General features: G+C 43.1%; 1 protein-coding gene across 2 annotated transcripts in view; it reads right to left on the bottom strand.

Moving 5' to 3' along the window:
• Positions 1 to 382: 382 nt before the first annotated feature.
• Ripor2 (RHO family interacting cell polarization regulator 2) overlaps positions 383 to 26,874 on the bottom strand; it is a 57,505-nt gene continuing 31,013 nt past the window's right edge. For both annotated transcript variants that reach the window (XM_035441515.1, XM_035441516.1), the window contains 8 exons: positions 22,224 to 22,392; positions 18,555 to 18,690; positions 16,282 to 16,443; positions 13,946 to 14,104; positions 10,544 to 10,746; positions 7,980 to 8,063; positions 6,365 to 6,455; positions 383 to 483 (listed from right to left, as the gene is read on the bottom strand). In XM_035441515.1, coding sequence (XP_035297406.1) covers positions 383 to 483; positions 6,365 to 6,455; positions 7,980 to 8,063; positions 10,544 to 10,746; positions 13,946 to 14,104; positions 16,282 to 16,443; positions 18,555 to 18,690; positions 22,224 to 22,392 — 1,105 coding nt within the window. The remainder of the gene's footprint in view (positions 484 to 6,364; positions 6,456 to 7,979; positions 8,064 to 10,543; positions 10,747 to 13,945; positions 14,105 to 16,281; positions 16,444 to 18,554; positions 18,691 to 22,223; positions 22,393 to 26,874) is intronic.

The following is a 26,874-nucleotide window of genomic DNA, read 5'->3' as shown; positions in this document are numbered from 1 at the left end:
GCCACTCAACCCTGAGAACCAACCCAGCAGAAAAGTGGCAAGGCATATGATACTTATCCAAATAGCGCATGAAGAGTTCAAGCTTACAGATGAACTTCCAAACAGGTGTGAAGAGGACTATTTGCAAATTTCACAGTAAAGTAAGATGGACTTTGAAGTGCTGTCAGACACAACTGTGATGCGGTCTGGTGAGTTCTGCACAGCCCCGTTCTGTGGGACAAGGAAAAGTTGACAGTACAGCACAATTGGACTTTGAGATCTCTACACTGGCAACAGCGGCAGCACCCTGCAAGTTCCAGGTGCTGTCTGCTCACAGCACAGCACCCTCTTGATGGCAAGGGCCAGGTGTCGGGACAGCAGTCAGGCATTGCTAAAGTGAAATTTAAAAGGCTGTTGCAACTTCGGTTCCATGACGACCTCCGACTTTAACACAGTCTCGAGGGAATTTGTCTAACTGTTCATATGCCAGCCGTCCGTCTTCTCCTGGATAGGGAACATTTAAACATGAATAACACTTTGAATTTAACTTGTTTATCCATCATGCAGGATAACATGGTGGAGCCATGCTATTGCTACATTTTTCTCACAGTTCCTGGGGATTGGACCCAGGACTTCATGTATGGGACCAAACACTTTCCCACTGAACTGTACCCTCAGCCTTCTGCTGCTATCTTAGCTAGTTACTAGGTTAAGAAAAAGTTGTTTTACTGTTCTTATGTTATAGATTTCTAGGCAATGCTTAGAAGAACCAAGAACTTTTGAGTTAATATTAGAGACCAGATGAAAGGCAAAGCACAAAACAAAGCACAAGTTCTTGCCAGCTGCTGCCAATTGCACACGACAGATTAATTTTTGTTTAGTGCATTAGGGATTTCAGTAAGGGTTATCTTTGACCTCACCGTATTGAATCTCTATGTAACTTGAACATATTCTATATTGATTTAGTTCACTATATCATATATAGACATCATTATGCATTATATCATTATGTACATCTACATGCTTAGTGGTAAAAGTTAATTTTTAAAAGTTAGGCTTTCAAGCTTTAGCTGAAAGTTAGTCTTTAGCCCTGTAGTAGCTTGAATGTAATTGATCCCCATAAGCTCATAGAGAATGGCACTATTGGGAGGTGTGGCTTTGTTGGAGTAGGTGTGGCCTTTTGGAGGAAGTGTGTCACTGTGGAGGTGGGCTTTGAGGTTTCATGTATGCTCAAGCCACACCCAGTATCTCAGTTCACTTCTTGTTGCCTTTGGACCAAGAAGTAGAACGCTCAGCTCCTTTTCCTCACCATACTCCCAGCTGCCATGTCCTTTCAAGATGACAATGAGCCACCATCTCAATTAATATTTTCCTTTATAAAAGTTGCTATGATCATGGTGTCTCTTCACAGCAGCAGAAACCCTAAAGAAGATAATCCCCAAAACACACAGTGCTCCTCCAGGCAATGGGTCATTCAGTTTTGTTTAGAGCCACATCTTTTGTTTATTTACTTATTATTCATGTGGGTGCATGTGAGTGCACTGCACCACTACATGCATGTGGAGGTCAGGGACAGCATCCTGGTCCCTCTTGTTTCAACTGCACTGCATACTCCACTCTAGCTGGTCTTTGTGTTCTGAGTGAGTCTTTTGTCTCCACTTCACTGTAGGAATGCTGTTATTTCAGATGTGTGTGCTTCTAGCTTTTTAATTGGCTTCTGAGGACTAAGTTCATTTCAGATGTGTGCAGATAGCATTTTACCTACTGAGCCATCTCTCTGGCCTCTGTAGCAACATCCTATATAGCTAACATTTTGAAAATCAATTTTATTACTATTAAAATGATTAAAATATAGGAATATGAGGGCTGGGCATGAGCCAGGGATAATGTTCAGATTACAGAGAGAGTCAAAAGACTGCCTTGGCTATACTGAGAAGTGGTCATAAGAAAATAAATAAAGCCAGGTATGCTGGTATAGGCCTGTAATCCTACCTACACAAGAACCTGAGGCAGAAGGATCACTGCCAGTTCAAGCAAAACCTGGACAACTCAGTGAAATCTTATCTCAGAATAATTTTTTTCTAAGACAGGGTTTCTCTGTATTGCTTTGGAGGTTGTCCTGGAACTTGTTCTGGAGACCATGCTGGCCTCAAATTCACAGAGATCCGCCTGCCTCTGCTTCCTGAGTACTGGGATTAAATGTGTGAGCCACCAATGCCCGGCGGAATAAAATGTTTTAAAGGGAGATGTTTATTTAGCCCAGTTGTAGGGCACTTGCCTAGCAAGCAGGAGACCAGGGGTTCCTTCCTAGTTCAAAAAAAAAAAAAAAAGGAGTAAATTTGCTTAGCACAGTATCTTAAATTTCCAGCATTGTCTTGAGCTTTTGAAAGGGGAAAATGAAGCATAGAGACAGATAGGATGCGGCTTCCTTAGTGAGGCAAACTGATTTAACCAGCCATGCACAGCTCCTTCATGTGAAGGAGAACATAGGTTAACAAAACATTGGGAATATACTAACATGATTGGTTTTAGAGAAGGACAGAGCCTCAAAAATAGAGCTAAAGTTCTCTATGAATGCCACCCCCAGCACAGGTTAAACATCTGTAATCCAAAATTCCCAATCCAAAATGCTTCAATGTCCAGATCCCTGAACACTGTAAGACTCCACAAGTGGGAGCCTCATAACCCTTGGGCATGATAGGTTATAGTCCAATATATGTGAATTTAAAATGGTACATAAAATTGCCTTTATAACACACAATTTTGAGCTTTAAACTTAGACTTCACTTCTAAGATATCTCATGTATATGCAAATATCCCAAATTTAAAAAAGGCAACAAACTGAAACATTTTTTGTTAAATCATTTGAAATAAGAATGAGAAGTGGAGAAGAGGAGGGGTGAGGAGGACATGAGGAAGCAGAAAGGCTGAGTTGGGGGAAGAATAGAAGATAACAAGAAAGGAGATACCATAATAGAGGGAGACATTTTAGGTTTACAGAGAGATCAGGCACTAGGGAAATGTCTGGAGATCTACAAAGATGACACCAGCTAACAATCTAAGCAACAATGCCCTCCCCTGATAATGAGATTGATGACTGCCTTATATGCCATCCTATAGCCTTCATCCAGCAGCTGGTGGAAGTAGAAGCAGACACCCACAACTAATCACTGAACTGAACTGGAATCCAGATGCAGAAAAGGACAAGTGAAGAGCAAAGGGGTCCAGACCAGGCTGGTGAAACCCACAGAAACAGCTGACCTGAACATTGGGGAACCCTTGCTCCCCAGACTGATAGCTGGAATACCAACATAGGACTGATCCAGACCCCAGGAACATGGGTTTCAGTGAGGAAACCTCGGTAATCTACAGGACCTCCTGTGGTAGTTCAGTACTTATCCCTCGCATAGGTGTGGACTTTGTATTCCCCATTCCACATAGAGGAATACTACCTGAGCCAAGACACAAGGGGGAGAGCCTAGGCCCTATCCCAAAGGATACGAAAGACTCTGATGACACCCTATGGAAGGCCTCACCGTCCAGGGGGAGCAGAAAGGATATGTGATAGGTAGGGTGTTAGTTGGGGGAGGTGGTAGGGGAGGCCAGGAGGGAAAGGGATCTGGGATTGTCATGTAAAACAATATTGTTTCTAATTTGAATAAAAAAATCTGCACAAAAAATATAGCAAAAAAAAATCATTTGAAATGAGGTATGTTCAGCCCTTATTGTTATAGTAACACAACCAGAGCTGGCCCTCAGGAGATTTTGCTAATACCTGGCTGTCAGTGAGCTTTGATTGAAGCGTCATGATACAGGCAGAGTTTCAGAGGACAGAAAGCCTGGATTTGGGGAGTCATAGACCCCACTGGCTGTTCGAGCATAGCCAAGGCCACAGGTAAAAGATGTTTGCAACTAAGCTTGGTGACTTGAGTTCAATCCCTTTGATTTACATACGGGAAGTACCTTCACACAGGTGCCCTAACAGGCATGACCCTAACACATACACACTCTCGCATACAAGATAAACTTGTGTGTGAGAAAAATGCACCAGTATTTTTGCATTAGGGCCAAGGAAAAGTCACAACATTGAGTTCAGGGGTGGGGTCTTCCAACTCTACTTCATATTATAATCACCCAAAAGGCTTTAAAATCCCAGTGCAGGGCCCCCCTGGAGACCTCAGGGAGCAGCCACATTGGGTGCAGCAGAGGCACAGTGACATTAGGCTCCCCTGGAGAGTTGGGTATGCAAGTTCAGATGCCTGAATCATGCTGGTGAGGCCTGGGTGAAAGAGTGAGTCCCGTGGAAAGGGTGGTGGAGGAGCAGAGGTGGTGCTCATTCTTGGAGATGCAGCCAGGAGTGCAGCTAAGTGAGTCTTGGGGCATAGGCACACCCCTCCTCAATTTTCCATGGAATGGGAGACAGACGCTGACTGTGCTTTGCAAACAGCTGGCTGTTGTTTATTTTTTAAACCTTCATTGTTATTTCAGAACCCTGAGGGATAAAAGACTTTAAGCCACTAATACCCTGGGTATGTTTTAGAGAATTAAATAACTTCTATATCTAAAACAGCCACACGGAATAACTATTTTATCCTTTAAGCAAACACAGGCTGGCCAAGCTTCCTCTGCAAACAATGGTGTATTCAACAGCAGCACTAGTTCTTATTAATCCCATAAGAAAGAAGGTCTCAAAATAAATGGGTTTTTTCATGGTGGTTGCAAGAACCATGAGTCTTCTTCACATGATGAAGATGTATTGTCAAACCAGAGTGGCTTTTTTTCCTGGAGACATTGGCAGGATTAAGCTTAAATGCTATTAGAGGAGTATTTTTAGACTTTAGACTATGTGACTATAGTAAAGGTTTCTATAACTCTCCCTTATTCCTTTCTCCCTGCCCTCTCCTCCTCTCTCTGTGTAGATAGGGACTTTGTAGACCACACTGGCTTGGAACTCAATATGTAGCCCAGGCTAGCCCCAAACTTTTTTTTGTTTTGATTTTTTCAAGACAGGGTTTCTCTGTGTAGCTTTGGAACCCATCCTGGCACTCCTCTGGAGACCAGGCTGGCCTCAAACTCACAGAGATCTGCCTGCCTCTGCCTCCCGAGTGCTGGGATTAAAGGCATGCACCACCAACGCCCGGCCAAACTTGTTTTTTTTTTAAGTAAAATTTTTTAATTTAAATTAGAAACAAGCTTGTTTTACATGTCAATCCTAGTTCTCTCTCCTTCCCCTTCTCCCGTCCTCCCCTGATCCCCACAGACCCCCTATCCCATCCTCTTTCTGTTCCCCAGAGAAGGCGAGGCCTTCCATGGGGGAGCTTTAAAGTCTGTCATATCATTTGGAGTAGGGCCTAGACCCTCCCCCGTGTGTCTAGGCTAAGAGAGCATCCCTCTATGTGGAGTTAGCTCCAAACTTGTTGCAAGCCTCTTGCCTCAACCTCTGAAGTGCTTGATTTACAGCTGTGAGCTACCAGCAACAACTGACTGTTTTATGCAGAGTTAAGAAAGGTTTTTCTGTTGGCTGAGGATGGTGGCTCAGTTGGTAGAGCACTGGTCTAACATGATCAAGATCCTGGATTTGATCATTAGCACCAAATAAATCAGAAACTGTGTCACAGACATGTAATGCTGGCTCACTGGGAGTAGAGGTAGGAGGATCAGAAATTCAAGACCATTTTTAGGCTACATAGTGAGTTTAAGGCTAACCTGGGATACATAAGACATTGTCTTTTAAAAAAGGAAAAAGAAAAAAAAAATCTTTGTCATCCTCATCCTCCCAAGTCTACCCAAATGAGCAAAAAAGGCATAAACCTTCACAAAGTGAAGTGGGGAGGGGCTATCTGGATATCCCGGAATGAAATGATGCTTGGTGAGAATAGGACAGCAGGTAGTCAGAGGTCGCCGTGAGGCTGGCTGAAGCAATTGGGGGTGCACAGCATTCAGGGCAGAGGTCAGGCACATTGACTTTGGTGTGTCATACTCACACTGGCAGCCATGCCAGGATTTCTAGAGTTCCTATTTGCCTTCTGTGGTATGAGACAGTTTCACAGTGTAGCCTAAACTGTCTTTGAACTTGAGGTGATTCTCCTGCCTCCACCCTTCAGTGCTGGGGTTACAGGTATGAGCCACCATTCTCAAATCATAGTCTTGATTCTAAACAGGGCATAGACTGACGAAGTCTTGGAGATAACAAGGGAGAAAAACCCTGATTCTTGTGCAGAGAGAACAAGGGGCGTGGCAAGATCTGGACACAATCGAGTTCTCCTGTTCTAGGAGCAGTGGGTGCACAGCCAAAGGGAAGGCAGACAAAGCAGAGGACAAGAAATGTCCTTCCAGTTCCCAGGAGAATGTCAGAAGTCAGCAAACATATAAGAAACAAACTTACCGAGAGACAAGAGCGTTTCTGAGGCCACGTTTCTGATTTCTTCAGTGTCAGACTGACACAGGGTCACTAGCATTTTAATGCTTTCGGTGGCCTGTCAGGGAAAACAGATTAGTGCCTGACACTTAGACCCAGTCTTCCAGGAGACTAAACAGCTAATTCTTTAAGCTGTAGCCCACTGAGTCCAAAACTACTCTCATTTTAAAACTCTTGTGCTTGTATTGAAACAACATGTTGTGTGGAATTCTTTTCATGAGTTGGGGTTGGTTTGGAAAGAGGGCTTCTGTTCCCAGAAGGGACTGTATCTTCCGGGAGAAAAGGAAGAGAGCAGCAATGTGGTAGGCTCAGCTGGGCATTTGCCCGGGTTAAAACAAGTCAGGTAGAGCCCAGATAGACTGCTGCACCCCATGTGTCTATCCATGTGAAGACTGTGGCAGAAACACTCAGCTCTGATGAGTCACAGCACACCAGGAGGGTGCCCAAATAAATACTTACCCAATGGGGACATTTTTTGGGGGGGGAGTGTGGGTTGGGTCACTTGAAGGTAATTTTCTGTCAAGTCACAAGGAAGGCAAAATTTCCCACGGTTGTTTTCCTTCACAGATCATTAACTTTTCCTTTTATGGCACTAATCCCTTGTTTTCATGTCCCCTCAGGTCTGCTCCTTGTCCCATGTGCCCATCTAAGGTAAGCATTAAGGTGTGGCCCTCTCATTCCTTTTCCTGGGCCCCCTCCTAATGTTTCTGTGGTAAAGGCGGGTCACACATGAATTCTAGCCCGCCGAAAGACACACTTCCGTTGGAAATCTGCAGCCTTTGCTTCCTTGTGTCTGCGTTTGGCCCTCTCCCAGCTCACTAAAGTCTCCTCTAGCAAGTTAGTTACCATTGCTCAGCTGTCAGGTGCAGCCAACATGCAGCCTGCTGTTCCTGAGTGCCTGAGAACAACAGTGGAGCCTGACACAAAATCACAGACTTAAAACAGTGTGTGATTTTTTTTTTTGAAACTCAGCTGTGAACTTTATAGATAATGACATCATGTCATGGTATCAAAGTCTGAACATTCCTGCAAACTAATTTCAAGAGAAAGGGTCTGCGAACTAAGTGGCAAACTGAGTTGAGATACTTCAGTGCAAGCTTTACTTTTCTATGCTAATTTATACAAATAAACACTGGGGAAATGATCATATCATCTCTTTGGTGGTTAAGATACTTTTTTATAACATTGACCCCAAGTCACACTGGCTCTTATAGGCAGTGGTAAAGGGCAATTGTTCCCCACTTGGCTACTAACAAATCCTGTGCAGTCATTGTTCATGGGGGAAAAGGTCCCTGGTTATGCAGCTCCAAGGAGATGAGACACTGCTGCTACCAGAGGGGCTTTGAATAGGAAAGAATCCGATACGTCCACAGCTTGCATCTAAGCTTAACAGATTCAAGTTGTTCTAGGGTTGACCAGGGATGGGGTCTCTGAGTTTGGATAGGAGTGTGGGCCTCTGAGTTTGAACTGGAGTGTAGGGATCTGGGTCTGGACAGGGTTGGGAGGCTCTGGGTCTGGACAGGGCTGAGGGACTTTGATTCTGGACCATGTGGGACTATGGCCCTCTGGGATCGGGCTTTACCTCCAGGCTCTTTAGGGCCAGGCATGCTGCCTTCTGTAGCTGGAGATTGGTCTTTGTTAGTGCTTCACAATAATAGAGCAAGGCCTGAAAGGAAGGAGAGATGCTGTGAGATATTTTGAACTGTTTGTCATTCAAATAGTACATAAAGCAGGGGAACAAAGGAGGGTAATTGGGGTGGGGGAATATCGGGGACCATGGGAGGGACCAATAGGCAGCATTGGAACTCATGGGTAGTTGGCAAAGCTATACCTGCATGAGCCTTGGAGAGGCAAATCCCTGGGACTACATGTCCTGAGGACCTCATGATGTTATTGAGCATAACTCTGATTGTTGCCTTCATGGTCATAATAGCCCTCATAATCTATGGGTTGTATGAAAATTCTCAGGGGTTTCTAGCCCCTCACTGGCCAGTGTTACTGGTACTTACAATATATGGTGATTGAGTTTTTTCCAAGCATTGCTGCTGGAGCAGATTAATGATTTAACCACCACCCTTAGAAAGAATTTAGATATGTAGAATTGTGAATAAGATCAGGTTAAGGTGTTTTTGTTAATGGCTTTGAGGTGGAAAATCTTGGGGAGCAATATAGGAAGGCAACTATTTGAGTGAGGGACTCATTGAGGTCAAGAAACAAGAACAATGGCAGCCTGGCTATTGCTGGCTAATGTACCTTTCTTGCTAGGATGGGTTGGTGATCAAAGGTGATAATTAATTCCTTGTACCAATTTCTGCCCTCAGCTTCCTGATGTAGAAAACTGTTGATGAGTGGGATGTACCCCAAGGATTTAAAGTCTAACTGACTGGTTGTTTTACGTATATAAAAGTTTTTATTTTAAATAAACTTAATTTGTGGATACTTTAATATTTTTTAAATAAAATTACCTTTTGAGATAAATAATAAAATGATTGGCCCTTTCTTTGTTAGATGAATGTGATTAAACACTACACTACGGAAACTGACTTTGTAACTGCAAATACAGCATGCCAGCAAAAGAACTGGCTGAGAAAAATACCTTGGTTGCTTACACTCTGTTAATCTATAGCAAGTTGCTTGGGTATGAATACATGTGGGTTCTTGGGACAACTTGTTTTTCACCTGTAATACATAATTACGTAAGGGATATAGAAAACATGTTGTTTTTACTTGTATTCTTTGGGATATATAAGCCGTAAGGGAAAAATATAAAGACATGGGAGAAGGAAAATAAATACCAGAAAAGATGCAGAAAGAAAGACATAGAAGGAAGATATCAGGAAGTAGCTGGAAGGAAGACACCAGGAGAAACAGAAGGAAAACATCAGGGTGGAACAGAACAGAAAAGGAATAGAGGAGAACAAGCAACAGAAAGAATAATAAAATGAAGAACTAAGCTTTGGGCCTCAGAAAAGTCCTTGTGTGTGTGTTTGTCTGTTCAGTAGTTCACCTGCTCTGTATCTCCTCTTCATTTTCTCTGACCTGCTGAAGGCTCGACATTCATCAGCAACCTAGGTGAGATCCTGCTGTGTTGCAGATTATGTGTGTGTTTCTGTTTTTTTTTTTTTTTTTTTTTGCTGGCCCAGCAGCTGGTGACTGTGCTAGCCCAGAACAAGACAGCCTGCCATATGTATCGGGGAGGAGCCTGTAGGGACCCTATCTCTTGACTAATGGATACTGATGAATTCTGGGGGAGAGTTTTTAATCTTTAACTGTTTTCTGAATGGCATTATCTACTAAGTTGCAATGGGCATACATTCGGCCCTGGTTAAACTCAACGGATCAAAGAAAGAAACCGTGTGGGAAAGTGACTTGTGGGAGGGGGTAGATATGACAGAGGTGGGAGAGATATGAGAAGGTGGGAGTAAGAGGCCATAGAATGTACTATATATGTGCACTAAGTTGTCAAAGAACAAATTTAACAATAAAAATTAAAAAAATATGTTACCCATTTTTTGTATTGTAAAAATAACAAGAAGTACTGAAAGATACCAGTTAAAATATATGTATAAAAATATATAAAAATTACCATCTGAGATAAACTATAGCATGGCCTTTCACAGTGTTCAGGGTAAGAAAAAAATCATGAAGCCTCACAAGTGTATTCAGAGTTGATTGGCGTATTTTAGCAGATTGTAGACTCAGGGTTGTTGGAAGATATGAAATAATGATTATAGGTTTTAGTTTAGTGATCAGTTTTTTTTCCTCTGTTGGTTTTTCTTTTAAAACCATACCACTTTTGCTTTTCATTAACAGATTTTGTGCATCTCTAGGGTAGAGGGCAATAACCGAAGACAAGGTGTGATGCTCAGATCTGCAGTGCTCCCACTCCTCACATGCTCACCACTTCTAGGGTTGGGAAGTTTTGAACTCTTCCTTCGCAGTCATTTTTGAGCTATATCAGAAATTGTTGTGATGTTAGTAACTCTAGTAACATAGTTTGGTAGCTCCATTCCAGGCCCACTGTGAATTCTCAGCAATCCTCCTGCTTCAGCCTTTGGGATGAGTGCCAGGATTAGAGCGCAGCTGTATGTTAATGGTAAATGACAGTTAAGCCTGTGGCTGGATACCCGAGATTTAGCATCCTACCTTTTCTCTGAAGTGCTCATTTTTGGAGGCTGCTGCCAAGTAGAGTGTCACAGCCTCGCTGACCTCATTGTCATCTCTGGTGAGCAGCAGAGCCAGGGTCCTGAGGACTTCCTGTTGGGCAGGGAGGTTGCTGGGTGTGAAGTCGCTCATAGTCTGCAGAAGTTTCTCATCTCTCAGTGACTGCAGGGTCTGCACCATGGCAACTGGAAGGGGAGGAGCCAGAGCTCATGTTCTGATAGCACAGTGGCATGTTTGTTGAGAATGCAAGCATTTCACTTATGTTTTCAGTAAAAGCATATGTACAACAGACCCAAGTGTATATAAAAACTGTCTATGATCAAGGTGGTATTTCAAACTAGTGAGAACAGGTCAATGATTTAAATAATTGTGTTGAGATGAGGCGAATTGTAGGAAAAAAGTGTAAAGCTGAATTTCTACCTTAAAATGGTGGCAAAAAAATATAGATTTCTTTTTAAAGATGAAACTCATATAGCCTAGACCAGCCTTGAACTTTCAATGAAGTAAAAGATGACCTGAAACTCCTGATCCTCGCCTCTTACTCCCAAATGTTGTGGTTATAGGCATTCATCACCCCATACCATACAGATTAAATTAAACAGTCAAATATAAAAATATACAATGGAGAAAATAAAAAAAAACATCTGCCACCTTCTTAATAAACATAGTAAACATTGTCTTTCACTCAAAACCACATGCCAAAAACCTAATCTTACCTAGGTGAAGGGTCAGGACTGGAAGGGGAACGCCACTTAGTTGATCGGAATCTAGAGATAATCGGAATCTATGATAAACTATAGGATTTTGAATTCCACTGGGACAAACTGACCATGTTCTGAGAATATAGACCCTAACTAGATATCCAACAAGGATATCTCTTGGTCTCTAAAACATACCGATGAGACTGTGTCTATTCAGTAACATGGGAAATATATGGGAAAGAAGAAGCCAAAGTTCACGTCTTGTAACATGTTCCCATAGTGAATAAAGGTGAGAATCATCTAGATATTTTGCTTTAATTTCCTGTTTCCTTTACTGTGGACGTCTGTTAGTTCCACTACTTTGTAAGTAAGCACACCAATAAAATCCCCAAGGGAGTATTAAATAACTGTTAAACAAACAAATCACAGAAAACATTTGACAATACAAATACAAAGGATATATCTAAATATAAAGGCAATAGAAAAACCAATAAAATGTTTTAAAATATTTGATATTTAACAGCATGAAGCATATTAAGTTAAAAACAAGATGTAATACTTTATAAGGAATAATCACATTGGGGACATTAGCTCAGAGTACAGTGCTTGTCTGGTATTGGGGATCCTGGGTTTAATCCTCTCTACTGCAAAAACAAACAAGCACACAAACAAACAAACTCTAGTCTAAACAAGATACGATTTTGAAGTCTAAAACGATGCATGTTCAAATGAAAATGAAAGTTTACAAGTAGGGGAAAGAGATTTGAATATATTTTTCTATTTTCCAAACTTTCTGTAATGCAAAAATTATCCATTTTATAATGAAAGAAAAAAAAGACATTGAAAAATAAGGGAAGGAATTAGGGAAGGGTTGGGATCGTAGCTCAGTTGGTAGAGCCTCGAACATACAAAGTGAATGGGTTCAGTCTTCAACATCACATAAACTGGGCATGGTGGTACACACCTGTACTCTTAGAACCTGGGAGATAGAGGCAGGAGGGTCAGAAGTTCAAGATCATCCATGGCTACATAGTAAGTTTGAAGCCAGTTTGGACTAGAGACCCTATCTAAAAACAAAAACAAGTAAAAACAAGGGGCCAGAGAGATGACTCAGCCTTACGAACACAAACTGCTTTTGCATAGGATCAGAGAATTTCATTCTCAGCACCCAGGTGGAATGGCTCATAACCCTTTAAAACTCCAGCTTAGGTGGGTACAATACCTTTTTCTGGTCTCTGTGGGCACTGCACTCACATGCACAGACCCACACTTGACACATATATATGTAATTTAAGATAAAAATAAAAGTTTAAACAAAACCAACCAACCAACCAACCAACCAAACAAACAAACAAACAAAAGCAAAAAACAGTGGGCTGCAGAGATGGCTCAGAGGTTAAGAGGTCCTGAGTTCAATTCCCAGCAACCACATGATGGCTCACAACCATATATAATGAGGTCTGGTGCCCTCTTCTGGCCTGCAGGCATACATGCAGGCAGAACACTGTGTACATAATAAATAAATTAATAAAAAAAGCAAAAACCAAACACTAAACCAAACAAGAAACCAAACCAAACCAAACCAAACCAACAACAACAACAACAACAAAACAACCACAAATTTCCCAAAGGTTAAATGGTATTTTTTCCCACTATCATTCCCCATTCCTCCTGCTGAATAGGTGGGTGTGTCAAGGTCTATCTCTATGAGTTGGGACCATGAACTGCCACACTAAACCCTGAGTAATTTATATATCTGACTAGAAAACTGATCTACACTTGGCAAGCCTAGTATCACATGTATGCTACGAGGCATTGCATCTGTAAGAAAGGGCCCCCCTTGACCTGGTCTTTTGTGCCAGGCATATCACCTGCAAGGCTTTCTCTAAAGCACTTGTGTCCCATGCTGGGCAGAAATGTCTCCTTCACCATGCCAACTAACATTACTGCATTGCATATTGCTGCAGGATTTAATGTTCTGGAAAGAGCAGAACTAACCTGGATCTGAGCCAGACAAGTTGCTGCTCTGTGGTGCTGTACCAGACGCTACCTGGTCCCAGAGAACAGGCCCTATTCCCCCTGTCCTTTTTGCCTGGATTGCTAAATCTTGGTGGCTTTATTGAGCATAGACCTGAGAGCCTGAAACCAGCCCCTGCCCAATATCTGCTGCTTTCCCAAAGATTTTCCTCTATTCAGACACGATCTGTACAATATTTGAAGTGCCATGTGAAAGGGTTGGGCTAAGCTTGCCACACTCTAGTCACCCCCTTCACCCTCCTTGAACAGGCAGCCTATCGTACTTTTTATCTTTTCTCATTTCCCTTCCTTTCCACTGTCTCACTCCAGTCTTCATTTGGGGTCCATTTCTGTCTATGCTGAATAAGAATTCTATCACAAAAGGCAATATGAACTAGCACTGCAAATAGGCTGAGAAAGGAAGGAACACAATGGGATCTCCAGTCACCTACCAATTTCCTGTTTAGTGAACCCCTGCTGGGGACCAATGTGATTAGTGAGATCCTGTTCCGATACCAGGAAGTTTACTAAAGTTAAAAGTCCAGAAGTCACTGAAAAGGCAAGCTCAACTGTGGAGGGCAATACTCACTAGTAGTCTTGAGTAGCAAGACCAGAGCTGACGCCAGACCGAGACACTACCGCATCACAATAGGAGACCACATCTTACCCTGTCTGGCCAGCTGGCTTAGGTAGGTCTCCAGGTCACTCACACCATGGCTGGTAAAGAAGCTGTAGTACTGGAACACGGTGATGACTTCCGAGGAGAGGCTGGAGGGAAGCAGGGGTTCAGAGCGGTCCAGGATTTGGGACACCAGGGTTCTAAACACTGGGAAGGAAGAGATAAAGTGGCTTAAGAAACATGATCACTTATTCGTTTATCCATCCATTCATTCACTCACCCATTCATCTCTCTTTTATCATGATATTTCATGATGAACATGATAACCACTACACTGTGGGAAATGTGACTATCATAGTACTTACATGCTCATTTGTTTGCCATGGTACTAATATCAACTTAACTTTTTTTCAAATACTTACATTCATCTTTAACATGAAATTTGTTATTCATGCATTCACTTAAACTATTTGTTATTATTATTTATTTTTATTTGTATGGGTGTCTTTGCCTGCATGTATGTCTGTGCAGTTTGTGTGTGCTCGGTGCCCAAGGAGACCAGGATAGGGAACTGGATCACTTGGGATTGGAGTTGTAGACACTTGTGAGCTGTTATGTATGTGCTGGGAATTGAACTGGGGTCCTCTGGAAGAGCAGCAAGTGATTTTAATTGTTGGACCACCACTCCAGCCTCATTCACCTTTTATTATGGTACTCATGCTCATTCATTTATTCCTTCACTTTTATCACCCTTTCCTTTCCACTGACCTTTTATCATAGTAGTATAAGGTGAAGTGCTACAGTGAGCTAACCTTCAGGGTACAGCCAGAGAGATACCTTCCCCATTTTCCATACCCACATGAAACCATACATGTCAGGATGTGGAAGATTACCAGCATCCCTTCAGGTATTCTTGGGGCCTTTCCTGTTGGTAGCTACTTAGCCTCCCCCAAAGGAAAGAATAATTTGAATTCCACTTTTGCTTTTGTTTCTGAGGCATCACGCAGCCCAGGTTGATGTCCAGTTTGACATGTATCCAAGGCTGGCCTTAAGTCTCCTGAACGTCCTGCCTCATCTCCCAAGTGTTACAATTATAGATGGTCATCATCATGCCCAGATTCATAACTTGAGTTTTATCAGCATAAGTGAGCTTTTCCTGTTCTTGAACTTTCATGCCAACAGAATATACAGTATGTCTGGCTTATTTTACTCAACATAGACTCTGTGAGAGTCACCCAGACTGTAGCCTGTAACAGTAATAGAGTCTCCAAGAAAATACTACATGATACTCTGTGATATCATTATGTATGTTATAGTAGCTCCTTTTCCACATGGCATTTGAGTAGTGTTGTGATTAAAGCTGTGACTCTTCTTACACAGACAGGAGTGCTTAGAAGAAACCATTTCTCTTCATGTATTTAAGAGCAGAATTGCTGGCTCATATTGTAGGCACAGACTAGGATTCCATAGAAACTCCCCATTCTTCAAAAGTCATTGTACCATCAGACACTTTTACATTGGAGACACTTTCATGGAAAAAGCTTACTTTCAGCCCTCTGTGCCTATGGGTCCCACATCTATGAATCTAAGCAACTGCAGACCAAGAACACCCAGGGAAAAGCGCATCTATACTGAACATGTAGAGACTTCTAAATGCAGTCACTCCCCAAGCAATGTAATCTATCAACCATTCACTTGGTGTTTGCCTAACCAAGTATTATAAGTCATCTGGGGTATAGAGGAGGAAGTGTGGAGGTTATATACAAATCCATACTGGTATAAGCAAGGAATGTAAGCAAACACAGACTCAGTTATGCACGGCAGGTTCCAGCACCATTCATTCATCCACAGACACCAAGGGACAACTGTACAAACATGAGCAGCAATATAGACACAGAGGACATATGGGCATTGTGAATTGAGTGTGAAATGTCTCCCACAGGCTCAAGTGTTATTTGCTTCTCAGCCAGAGGTGCCATTTGTGAGGCTCTGGAAGCATTGGAACCTGGGTTTAGCAGGCTGACATGGCCATGGGGTGAACCTTTGCCGGGGGCGGGGAGCTCCCACCGTCTTGGACCAACCTGCTTTTTGCTGCCATTTCTTTCCTGCCATGATGGACTGTACCTCCTGAAATTTGGTCAACATATACCTCTCCTTTATAAGCGGTTTCTGTCTGGTGCTTTGTCACAGCAGAAAAAAAAAATGAATACAGAATTTAAAAAACTGCCCCCGCTGGCATCCCGATGCTCGGCATCATTTATAGTCTAGCTGACTAGCTCATCTTTTCCCAGGAGTGTATGAATTTCTTTTTCAAGGCTAGCCTTTTTATGTCCTCACCACCCAGGTTGCAGGGGAAGAGGAGCCTTCCTCACTGCTGTTTGTACCTGGTTCTGCCAGTCCTGGAAATTCTTTGTTGATAGTTCTGGCGAAGCTGGCCTCCAGCTGTTTGATCACTCTGTCAGCAGAGCTGTGGTAGACCCCAACTGGGCTGCAGCACTTGGTCCAGAAAGACAGCAAGGACAGCTTTTTGTGGAATTCTGGTATGGCTGGAAAAGAATGGGATGTTGCTGAAAAGATGAAGATGGCTACTTGGGTGGGGTGGGCAAGGTGTCCCTAGGGACATTTTAGCTCTTCTTTTGTGTTTTGTTTTGTTTTCTCTGTGAAACAGTCCTGGCTATCCTGGAACTCACTCTGTAGACCAGGTTGGCCTTGAACTCACAGAGATCTGCCTGCCTCTGCCTCCCGAGTGATGGCATTAAAGGCATGTGCTACACTGCCCGACTTTCTCTTTTGTGTTTTTCACAAATTGTACTTTTATTTTTTAAATACTTTAATTAATATAATATAATTAATTAATTATCCAAGACTACGTCTCATGTAACCAATTTTGGCCCTCAAAGGGTAACCTTGAACTCCCAATCTTCCTGTCTGCCTGGAGGCAATTTTCCATTCTTTCCTTCTTTCTTTTATTCTCTAAGCATTTGTGTGTGTGTGTGTGTGTGTATGTGTGTGTGTGTGTGTGTGTGTGTGTGTGTGTGTGTGTGTGCCTGTGACGGCATCCCATGAATGCTCTATTACTGAGTTATATCTCCAGCCATCATTTTCCTATTGATTGTGAAATATGGTCCTGCCCAGGCTAACTTTGACCTCACTCTATATAGCACAGGGTGGCCTTGATCTTGTCATCCTCCTGCCTCAGTCTCCTCAGTAGATGAGATTGGATATATTACCACAGTCACTAAGACTGTGGTTTTCAGTTGGAACTACTACAAGATTCTTTGGAGACTGGCAGGTAGTCTAAAGGAAAACCTCCTCCTCCTTGGCTAGCAAAGTGAACACAGTGAATGCTCAAAGACAGAAGGCTGCTCTGCCCTGGGGAGACCATACTTAATGCCTGTGATTAGCAATGACCAAGATCATCAGGATCAGTGATGCAGATTTCAGGAGAAGCCCTCGGAGGGGCTGGAACACAGTAGTGTTTACTGGAGAAGCCTTTCCCCCTGCCCTGTGGCTCTCAGGTCAGAATGAGCAAACAGCTCGGCAGCAGGGGTGCGGGCCTCACAGACACACTTGTGGTTGCCTATGATCAGGAGGAGACTGGGCCACAAGTCATTTGCAGCCTGAGTATCTGCCATTCTCACACCTTTTGGACATCTGCCAAGGTCATCTGCTTATAGCAGGAGTAGACAGTAGAGGCAGAAACTCGTAGGGAGACCCTCAGGAGGGCTTTAAGCTCAGTCACAGATTACCCAGAAGTCTGCATTTCCATTTATACGTGGTGTGAAAGAGATGGCCTTTATCAAAGAGCCCAGGGGTCAGATCACAAAAAGTCAAGGGCATCTTCCCCATGCCAAGTTCTGCTTTTGGAGCTGAGGAATAGTTCAATTGTTAAAAGTGCTTGCCTTGAAAGCACAAGGACCCGAGTTTGAGCCCCAGGACCCACAATTCAAAAGCTGGTGGCATACTGCTGGGGAGGACGAGACAGGAGGATCTCTGCTGCTTGTTGGCTAGCTAGCCTAGGCTACTTGGTGAGCTCCAGGCCAGTGAAAGATCCTGTTTCAAAAACCAAGATGTCATCCTAAAGAATGATATCTGGGGCCTGGAGAGATGGCTCAGAGGTTAAGAGCACTGGCAGCTCTTCCAGAGGTCCTGAGTTCAATGCCCAACACACGGTGGCTCACAACCATCTGTAATGATATCTGATGCTCTCTTCTGGGGTGCAGGGATACATGCAGGCAGAACACTGTATACATAATAAATAAATCTAAAAAAAAAAAAAAGAGAGAGAATGATATCTGAAGTTGACCTTTGGTCTTTACACACATCATACCCTTCCCCAAAGTTCTGCCTCATGCACTCTCAGAACCAGTCTGCCCTGTAGGTTACTGAGTCCATGAAGCTTCTCTTCCACAGCAGGGTGTGGAAACTCATCCAGTGCAACTGCATCCATGGGGCACGGGGTGGATTTAACCAACTCCTCGAGTTAGAACAATCCAGATTACCTGTCCTAAAGGCAATCTTGGCAATAAAAAATGTCTGAGAAGCTCTGCCTGGAGGTGGTGCCATTTTTGTGTGTACATTTCATTTGCTTTTGAGAGTCCGTTGAGTAGGCCTGTGTGCTTTGGTTCCAGGGACGGCCTGCAGGTGGCGCGCCTACCTTCCACCACAGAGGTGATGTTCCCAAGGTTTTCGTCGCTCACTGCTGCCAGCTTCTCCATCACGAGCACCTGCCTCGATAGCTTCTCCAGGAGACTTCTTGCCACAAAGGGGATTTTGCTAGAGAAGACGATTTGCTGACAAGACAAATAAAAGCCCTTTCAATGATGTCGAGGGCAGTGACCTTGCCCTCTGCGCCCTTCCCAAAGTGGTTGCCCAGACTGACCTCTGTAACACTTTTGTCCCAGCCTGACAATGTTCCTCATTCTCTGCCAGTTCATGACATCATATCTGTTTTTGTTACTTTCGACCTCTTCCACATATGTATATGTTCGGGAATTTTCTCAGTGGCAGAGCTTCAAGTTATTGTGAATTTTTCACTTTTCCTCCGTTTCTTCTTTTAGACAGGGTCTATCATGTGTTTCAGGCTGGCCTAAAACTATTAATTTGGGCTGTCCTCAAACTCATAACCCCAGTGCCTTAGCTTCCCAAGTGCTGGGATTTTTGGTATAAAAACTCTGAACCCAGATCTGCCCTTGCTCCTATGTAAATCTCAATTTCTTTGAAGACAGCAGAGGGTTTGGGTGACGGATAAGCAGAAAAAGATTTGCTTTACGAACTGCATGGTTTTATTTCCCTGATTCCAAACTGAAAATTCGGAGCACATTATACAGTCATTCTTGTAGTCAGAACTATCCCAGTGTAATCCAAGAGCACTGTCTGGGTACCTGGTGCCACTCTGAGCTCTATACATGTATTAGCTCACACCGTTTCTCACAATGACACAATGAGACTCCAACTGCCATCTCCATTTTGGTGACAGGAAACTCTGTGTGACTGAGGCAAACCAGGGTTAAGTAACTGGCCTAATGCCACATAAGCAGGCATTGGTTTCACTTGTGTGTAGGGTACAAGGAAAAGAAGGTCTGCGACAGGAAGGATCTAAGTGACTTGTTTAATGGCTCTGCTCTTTCTCTGTCCCGTGGGGACCTGCCCAGGTTACCTGGTAGGCACAGATGGCAGGCATGGCTCATGGGTGAGGATGACACTGCCATACCATGCTGTCTAGAGCATTTGAACCCTAAAATAAATGGCATTCTCTAACTTCAGAGTCCAGCAGTTATCCAGGTGTGGTGGTGCACACCTGTGACCCCAATATGTGGGAAGTAGAGGCATGGCACTCAGGTCAAGGCCAGCCTCAGTTACACAGTGAGCTCAAAAGCTGCCTAGGCTATGAAACAAAATGAAACTGACGTCTAGCAATTACACACTGATGTCTTTCTTGTGAGCAAGTACAGGACACACACCTCATCTCTAAATATAGTTATAATGGACTCATAGAATGCCCATTTTTAACTCTCCCCAATTATATACCAAGTGGTAAGGAAACACCCTGATTATGGAGTGACAGCAAGTGGGGATTGGGGCTTGTAAATCTCACTCCTTCACCCCATGTCCCTTTTTTCTTTTGAGATTTTAAATACATTATTTTCCCCTTCCCTTTCCTCTTTCCAAACTTTCCAATATACCCCTCCTTTCTCTCAAATTCATGGTCTCTTTTTCATCAATTGTTACAAACATATATGTATATGCATACATATGTTCTGGCCTGTATAATATTAATATTACTTGTCTGTATGTGTGTTTTCAGTCAGCCTGTGCAACACAAACCTCAATTGCTTTTCTAGCACAGATCTGTTCCACAAGAGAGTTGGACTGTGCCTCATGGCCCTGCCAGAGAGGAACAGTGCACTGACGACGGCTGCATGCTCTTCAACCTTTGGGAGAACACTTTACCCCCTCCATGGAAGAGACTTCTCTTAGGTTTCATAAGAGCTACTTCACCTCTCAAAGGCTGGCTGATGGTTTGCCTGGCACATTATCAGAGTTGGAGAAGATAATTATAGACCTGAATGAATCTCAGTCAGGTAAATAGTGGCAGCTGGTAAATAGTGAGTAGCTAGAAGGAAACATAAATCCTTTTTTTTTTTTTTTTTTTTTTTTTTTAGATGGGTCTGACTCTATAGTCCAGGCTGGCCTCAAACTTGCAGCAATCCTCCTGTCTCAGCCTCCAAAGTGCTGGGATCGCAGGCATGAGTACCACAACTGGTTCCATTTACTCAGCAGGGAAAACACAGCCTTTGTGAGGCTGGTTGGCAATGTTACAGCTAGAGCCTCAACGCTCAACAGATCTTCAAACAGGGCACAAGTCTGCCAGATGCCAGGGTTTTGACAGTCAGCCCCCCCCCCACACACACACATCACCTCTGTGCTTCAGTTTCCCCATCAGGTAGTTCCTTTCTTTGAGGCAGTGTCTTGCTGGGTAGCCCAGGTTTGTTTTGAACTCTGGATCCTCCTGCATCTGTCCCTCCAGTGCTGGGGTTACAGTCCTGTACTACTATGCTCAGATAGCGTCTTTATTTGTGGTGGAAAATCATATTCTTCTATATTTCACACAAATGTGTGGCCAACACCGCCCAGCTGCTGGCCTTCCCTCACTCCTCTCCCTGCCATTTGGTTTTGGCTGGCTTAGGTACTCGGCACTCTTCCTCTTCCTTCTGCGGCCTGTCTGAGTGGCTGTCTTCTGAAAAGCTGTGATTACAATTGCTTCTGTGTTCTTATCCTGTTCCACACACACCCCCAAGCAATCTGGGAGAAGATCAAGGCAGCGAGAAGACAAGCAGCCAGGCAAGAAGGAAACATTTCAATCCAGGCCTCTGGGAAAATGTCCTGTTTAGTCAGGACAGCTGGAAGCTTTTCTGCTGCAAAAGGCCTTCACAGCTTTGGGACTGTCATACCTCAGGTGGTAAATGTTTCAATGCCCACTGAAATGAGAAATGAGAAGAAGGCCGTATGGTGTTCCAGTGTGAGAGCTAAGTGGTGAGGAGATGACCTGGAGGGACTTTCCTTCCCATTGCTCATAAGAATTACTAGCCGGAGCCAGCCTGCAATCCCAGCACTCAGGAGGTGGAGGCAGGATGATCCTGAGTTCAAGACTAGCCTCAGCTACACAGTGGGTTTGAGGACAGCTTGGCTTACATATGAGCCTGTCTTGAAGAAAAGGAAACTTCCTCATTTGCTATTTGGGGAAACATGGCTTGCTTCTGTAGCACATTCTGTTTAGTGCGACATGTGGTAGGAAGTGAGCTTGACATCACATCTATTTAGTTAACAAAGTCTTCCAACTCTGCCGGTAGATGGCACCATTGTCTCCCTTTGTCGAATCCCTCTCCTTTACTACCTGACAGTGTAGTAAATTGATCATATTCTGCCTGGCACCCACAATTGTCTCCAGATCTAGGTTTAACTTAAAACTGATAACCCAGGCTTAGGAAAGGGTGAAGGATGTTGGTGGTGCACACCTTTAATCCCAGCACTCAGGAGACAGAGGCAGGTGGATCTCTGTGAGTTCAAGGTCAGCCTGGTCTACAGAGCTAGTTCCAGGACAGCCAAGGCTGTTACACAGTGAAAGTGAAACCCTGTCTTGAAAATAATAATAATTAAAAAAAAGGTGGACACGTCTGCCAAGTTTTTACTTCCTTCAAATGAAAACAGGAACACTCCCTTACCTCTGAACTCTCATTTCCTTGGCAAAGCTAAAACACATAAATAACATGCACACCTTCCTGGCACATCAGCACCTCCATCTCCCACACACCATGCACCCTACCTGAATCAGCTGGGTGCAGTACTGTAGATGTTTGACAATGGTGATGTCCAGGCTCTCATTTCCTGTTGTCAGTGGGAGCGGGCTTCCTGCCACACTGGTCCCTACGCCTGTGTCTTCAGTCAGAGCTTCGCTAAGGTGACCCCTGGCTTCCGGGTGAACTGACCTGTAACTGTGAAGCAGGAAAGTGGGTGAAACATGAGCTTTTTCTTTCTGTGCACAAACCACAGACCAAGTTTACATGGTCTCCACTGAAAGCAGCCCTTCCCAGGCTTGCTCTCAAAGGCAGAGATACCTTTCTAGAACAACTTAATTTCAGCTACTTGCCAATCTGCCAGGTATCAACAGACCATGCAAACACAGGCTGCTGTTTGCTTTGCGAGCACAATGAGGGCTTTGTGAGGCAGTTTCCCTGGGAAGTCTTTGAACGGTGCCCTCACTCTGCTCTTGCTTCCGTTTCCCACTCTGTAGCTGGGGGATCTGCCAGCTTCTCTGGGATTCAACAGTCCTGTGTGTGTGTGGTTTCCTATGAGTCCCATTAAAGAGTGATCTCGCAGGCCTTGCCCTGGCCTCATGCCAACGGCCACTTGAAGACAAGAAAGAAACTCCTAAGGACAGACACAGTGCTGTGAACAGTCAGACTCTAGAAGGGAAGTCTGGTTACACAGTTCTCAACTCAGTCTTGTTTCTCATGCTCTCTAAAGCCCCACCGTCACACTGTCCAAGGTTAGATCACCATGTACACACTGAAAAGTTCGATTTCGTGTGTTATGTAAGTTTTTTCCTTCCCTTCTCTTTTGAGACAAGGTCTCACATAGTCCTGATTTGCCATGTGGCTGAGGCCAGCCTTGTGTTCCTGATTTCCTGTCCCTACCTCTAAGTGCTGGGATTACAGGTAGATTTCACTATGGCTGTTTATTCTTTTTTCAATGGACATACGTTTTGTTTTATTTTATGGGTTTTATTTTAATTTATTTATTTCTTTATTTTTCGTTTTTCAAGACAAAGTTTCTTTGTGGAGCTCTGGCTGTCCTAGATCTCATTCTGTAGACCAGACTGGCCTCAAACTCACAGAGACCAACCTGACTCTGACTTCCAATGCTGGGATTAAAGGTGTGTGCCACCATGGCCGCCATAGTTTGTGGTTTTTAAGTATACAAATAAGTCTTATATTTATCTGGGTTGTTTGATTATTTTATGATGTGAGTATATAGAATTTTCTTTTTAAAAACAAATTTTTAAAAAACATAACCTTCATTATAAGGATCTTGTAAATCAAAACCGTTATACACAAAAAATTAACCAGATCCAAAGTCTTTGCATCTCAATGAACTTCTATACAGTTAGAATAGGCATTCTGAAACTGTGGAGTTTTACACTTTACACTATTAAATTCATTTTTACTATTGAATGCATTTTTATGCACTTATCCCCCACCCAAACTGAAAAATCCATAAGAGCGTTAGAACAAGAAATACCTGCTGCTTTATTTGCTATAGCAAAGAATTGGAACCAAACTAGTTGCTCATCAATAGATGAATGGGTAATAAAAATTTGATATATATATATTTGATGTATGCTATTCAAAAGAAAAATCACAGTAAAACAAATGCACTTAGGGTATATAATACTAGGCAAGGTCACATAATCTCAGAAAGAAAACAAGCCACCTGTTCTTCCTCATATGTAGGACCTAGCCAATAATATATGCAAATATGTAAACAAACACACATGTGAGTACCGTATGACATGCAGAAAAGAGAAGAAGAAAGGCTAAATATTAGGGCACAATGCAGGTGGCGGACACAAGTCATAATGGAGAACATGAAGCTAATTGCTTTCCTAGTTCTGAGAGTGACTTCCTTGGATGCTGTTGAAACAGACCATCATGGCTGAGGGATGAAACTACCACCTTTTATCTGTCTTTTCAATGTATACTTTAAAAATATTATAATGGTAATGTTGTAGACATTGTGATTTATAGTATGTTCTAATATTCCAAAGGATGGAACATTCCCCATTGGGAAAAGGAACTTATTTTTATACTTTATAATCATTTAGTATGCCTCTTCCATCAAGTGATTCTGTTGAAACAAAAAGATTGTTTATTGTCATTTTGTGTTTATGAGAGGGGGCAATGGGCTATGGCATGCATGTGGAGGTCAGAGGACTACTTTGTCCACTTGGATCTGTCCATCCTCATTTGGGTCCTGGGGATCCAACTCCGGCTGCCAGACTGGGACAGCAGGGACTTCACTTACTGAGATATCTTGCTGGTGTCTGCTGAAGCATTGATGGGCATCATGTGAGTCCCAGAAAGACCCAGGACCTTTATAATAGTTAACCATCCTTTTCATAATTGTGTCAAAATTTAACATTTAAATTATTTGTATATTTTGTTTCATTTCTTTAGATTAGCATATGAAGAAACGGGTTCACCTTGTCATCTCCATATCTGTGGATCATTATACGTTGTTTTCATTCATTCCATTTCCCTATACCCTCCCCTGTATCCCCTAATTTTATTTTTTATATGTTCAGGTGGGAGGGGATAATTGGATAATTTCATACATGGAAGGCTGAGCAGCAGGGATGCTAATAAGAGTCCCTGGTGCACACGGGTACACAGTGGCCTTTCACCTCATGCTCTGCAGTGTCCACAAAGGTAACATTGCACAGAAAACTTAGGAGCTTTGAGGGCTTGTCTCTGTCCACATGTTTCACTTAAGAACCATGCTCAGCTTGCATCCTGGCAACTGGCACATATTTAAAACATGTACACAACTCACATACATGTTTGTGCACATACATGCACACACACTCTCAATGCACACTCAGTCACACACTACACAGGCAACACAGCCCATATATACACATTCACACACTTTCATACATAAGTGTGTGCATGTACATGCATACACTCTAATGGGTGTGCACACTCTCCTACACATACGCATACGCATACGCATACACATACACATATACATACACATATACATATACCTCTTCCTATTGCTCCGGTAACATACAGCAAGACTGGTTTGATTAGATAGATTTAAAATCAATGTTCTGTAGGATGTACAAAGGAGGTGATATATTTGTGAAAATGCTGCAATTTAGAGCTTTACCTCATCTATGTATACAACAGCAAAAGCCAACAGGTATGTAGAAAAGTCTAAGTGAAGAAATATTTTGTAAATTCAGTCAAGCCACAGAAATTTCAATGTAGCATGAAGAACTATAAATTAAATATTACATTTTCTACATTTCATTTCCTTTTATTCCCAGTTTGCTCAAGGAATATACATACATACATACATACATACATACATACATATGTATGGTTTTATTTTGGAAAAGGAAACCCATCAGCAACAATAGAAACCCAAAATAATAGCACTTCACTGACAGCTCTGTAAGGTTGGACAGCCAAATTTGTTGTAATTTGAAAACCTACTTGTACCAAAGGTAAAGTCAGAGGAGACCACCTCTTCCCTTGATACATGCTGGTGGATTCTTTCCTAGCAGGTGAATACTGGCCATTTAGTTTCTTCTGAAATCACAAAGTGGGCCTAGGAGCTGGCTCTAAGAATCTTGGCTTAGCTGTAGGAGGACACCTGAGGGAGAAGGTAACACGTTTTCTGCCTGGAGGAGCTTAGATCTAATGGAGTGCCAAGCATCCATCTTTACTTTATTGGGCAACTCAAGCCGGCCTTTGGGAAGCACACCAGTGATTTCAACCTCATGCCGAGATAGTTGAAAGGAGAGAGAGAAGGGCGCTGAGAAAACAGCTCAGTAAACGGAGGCATTGCAAGTATGAGGCACAGCAGGGATGGAGGGTCCAAGTCTGGTGCCACCTGGCTTGGCTGATTTAGAATGTGCTGCATGTGGTCATTCTACACCTGCCTGTGTAGACCCCTCACCCTACACCACACATGCCCGTGTACACCAACTAACACAGTTGTTTCCCCTTCTAAGAAATCAAAGGTACTTGGGTACCTGATGCAACCTCCAGTCGGTCAGCAATATTTACAAGCTGTACTTGACAATCAAAAGGAACCAAAAGTCAAGTCATCCTTCAGGTGTGCCCAACCTTTTCACATTTTGGCACAGTATTGTCATCTACAAAAGTCCATCCTCAAGACCATACAATCTAGATACTAACAAAAGTCACAAAAATAATGCCATAATGTCTTAAGTAAGGTTTTGTTTTTTTTGAGACAGGGTTTCTCTGTGGCTTTGGAGCCTGTCCCAGAATTCACTTTGTAGACCAGGCTGGTTGAGAACTCACAGAGATTCGCCTGCCTCTGCCTACTGAGTGTTGGGATTAAAGGTGTGTGCCACCACAGCCAGTGTCTTTTTTTTTTTTAAAGATTTTATTTATTTATTATGCATACAACATTCTGCTTCCATGTATATCTGCACACCAGAAGAGGGCACCAGATCTCATAACGGATGGTTATGGGCCACCATGTGGTTGCTGGGAATTGAATTCAGGACCTCTGGAAGAGCAGTCGGCGCTCTTAACCTCTGAGCCATCTCTCCAGCCCCACACCCAGTGTCTTAAGTAAGTTTATGATTTTGTGTTGGGCTGCACTCATGGCTGTCCTGGGCCACATGTGGCTGCATGTGACCTGTTAAGGTTGGACATGAC

The sequence above is a fragment of the Cricetulus griseus genome, chromosome 3, assembly GCF_003668045.3.
Source record: "Cricetulus griseus strain 17A/GY chromosome 3, alternate assembly CriGri-PICRH-1.0, whole genome shotgun sequence".
NCBI classification, from domain to species: domain Eukaryota; kingdom Metazoa; phylum Chordata; class Mammalia; order Rodentia; family Cricetidae; genus Cricetulus; species Cricetulus griseus.
The sequence above is the reverse complement of the archived record's forward strand: the minus strand, read 5'-3'. Positions and strand labels throughout refer to the sequence as shown.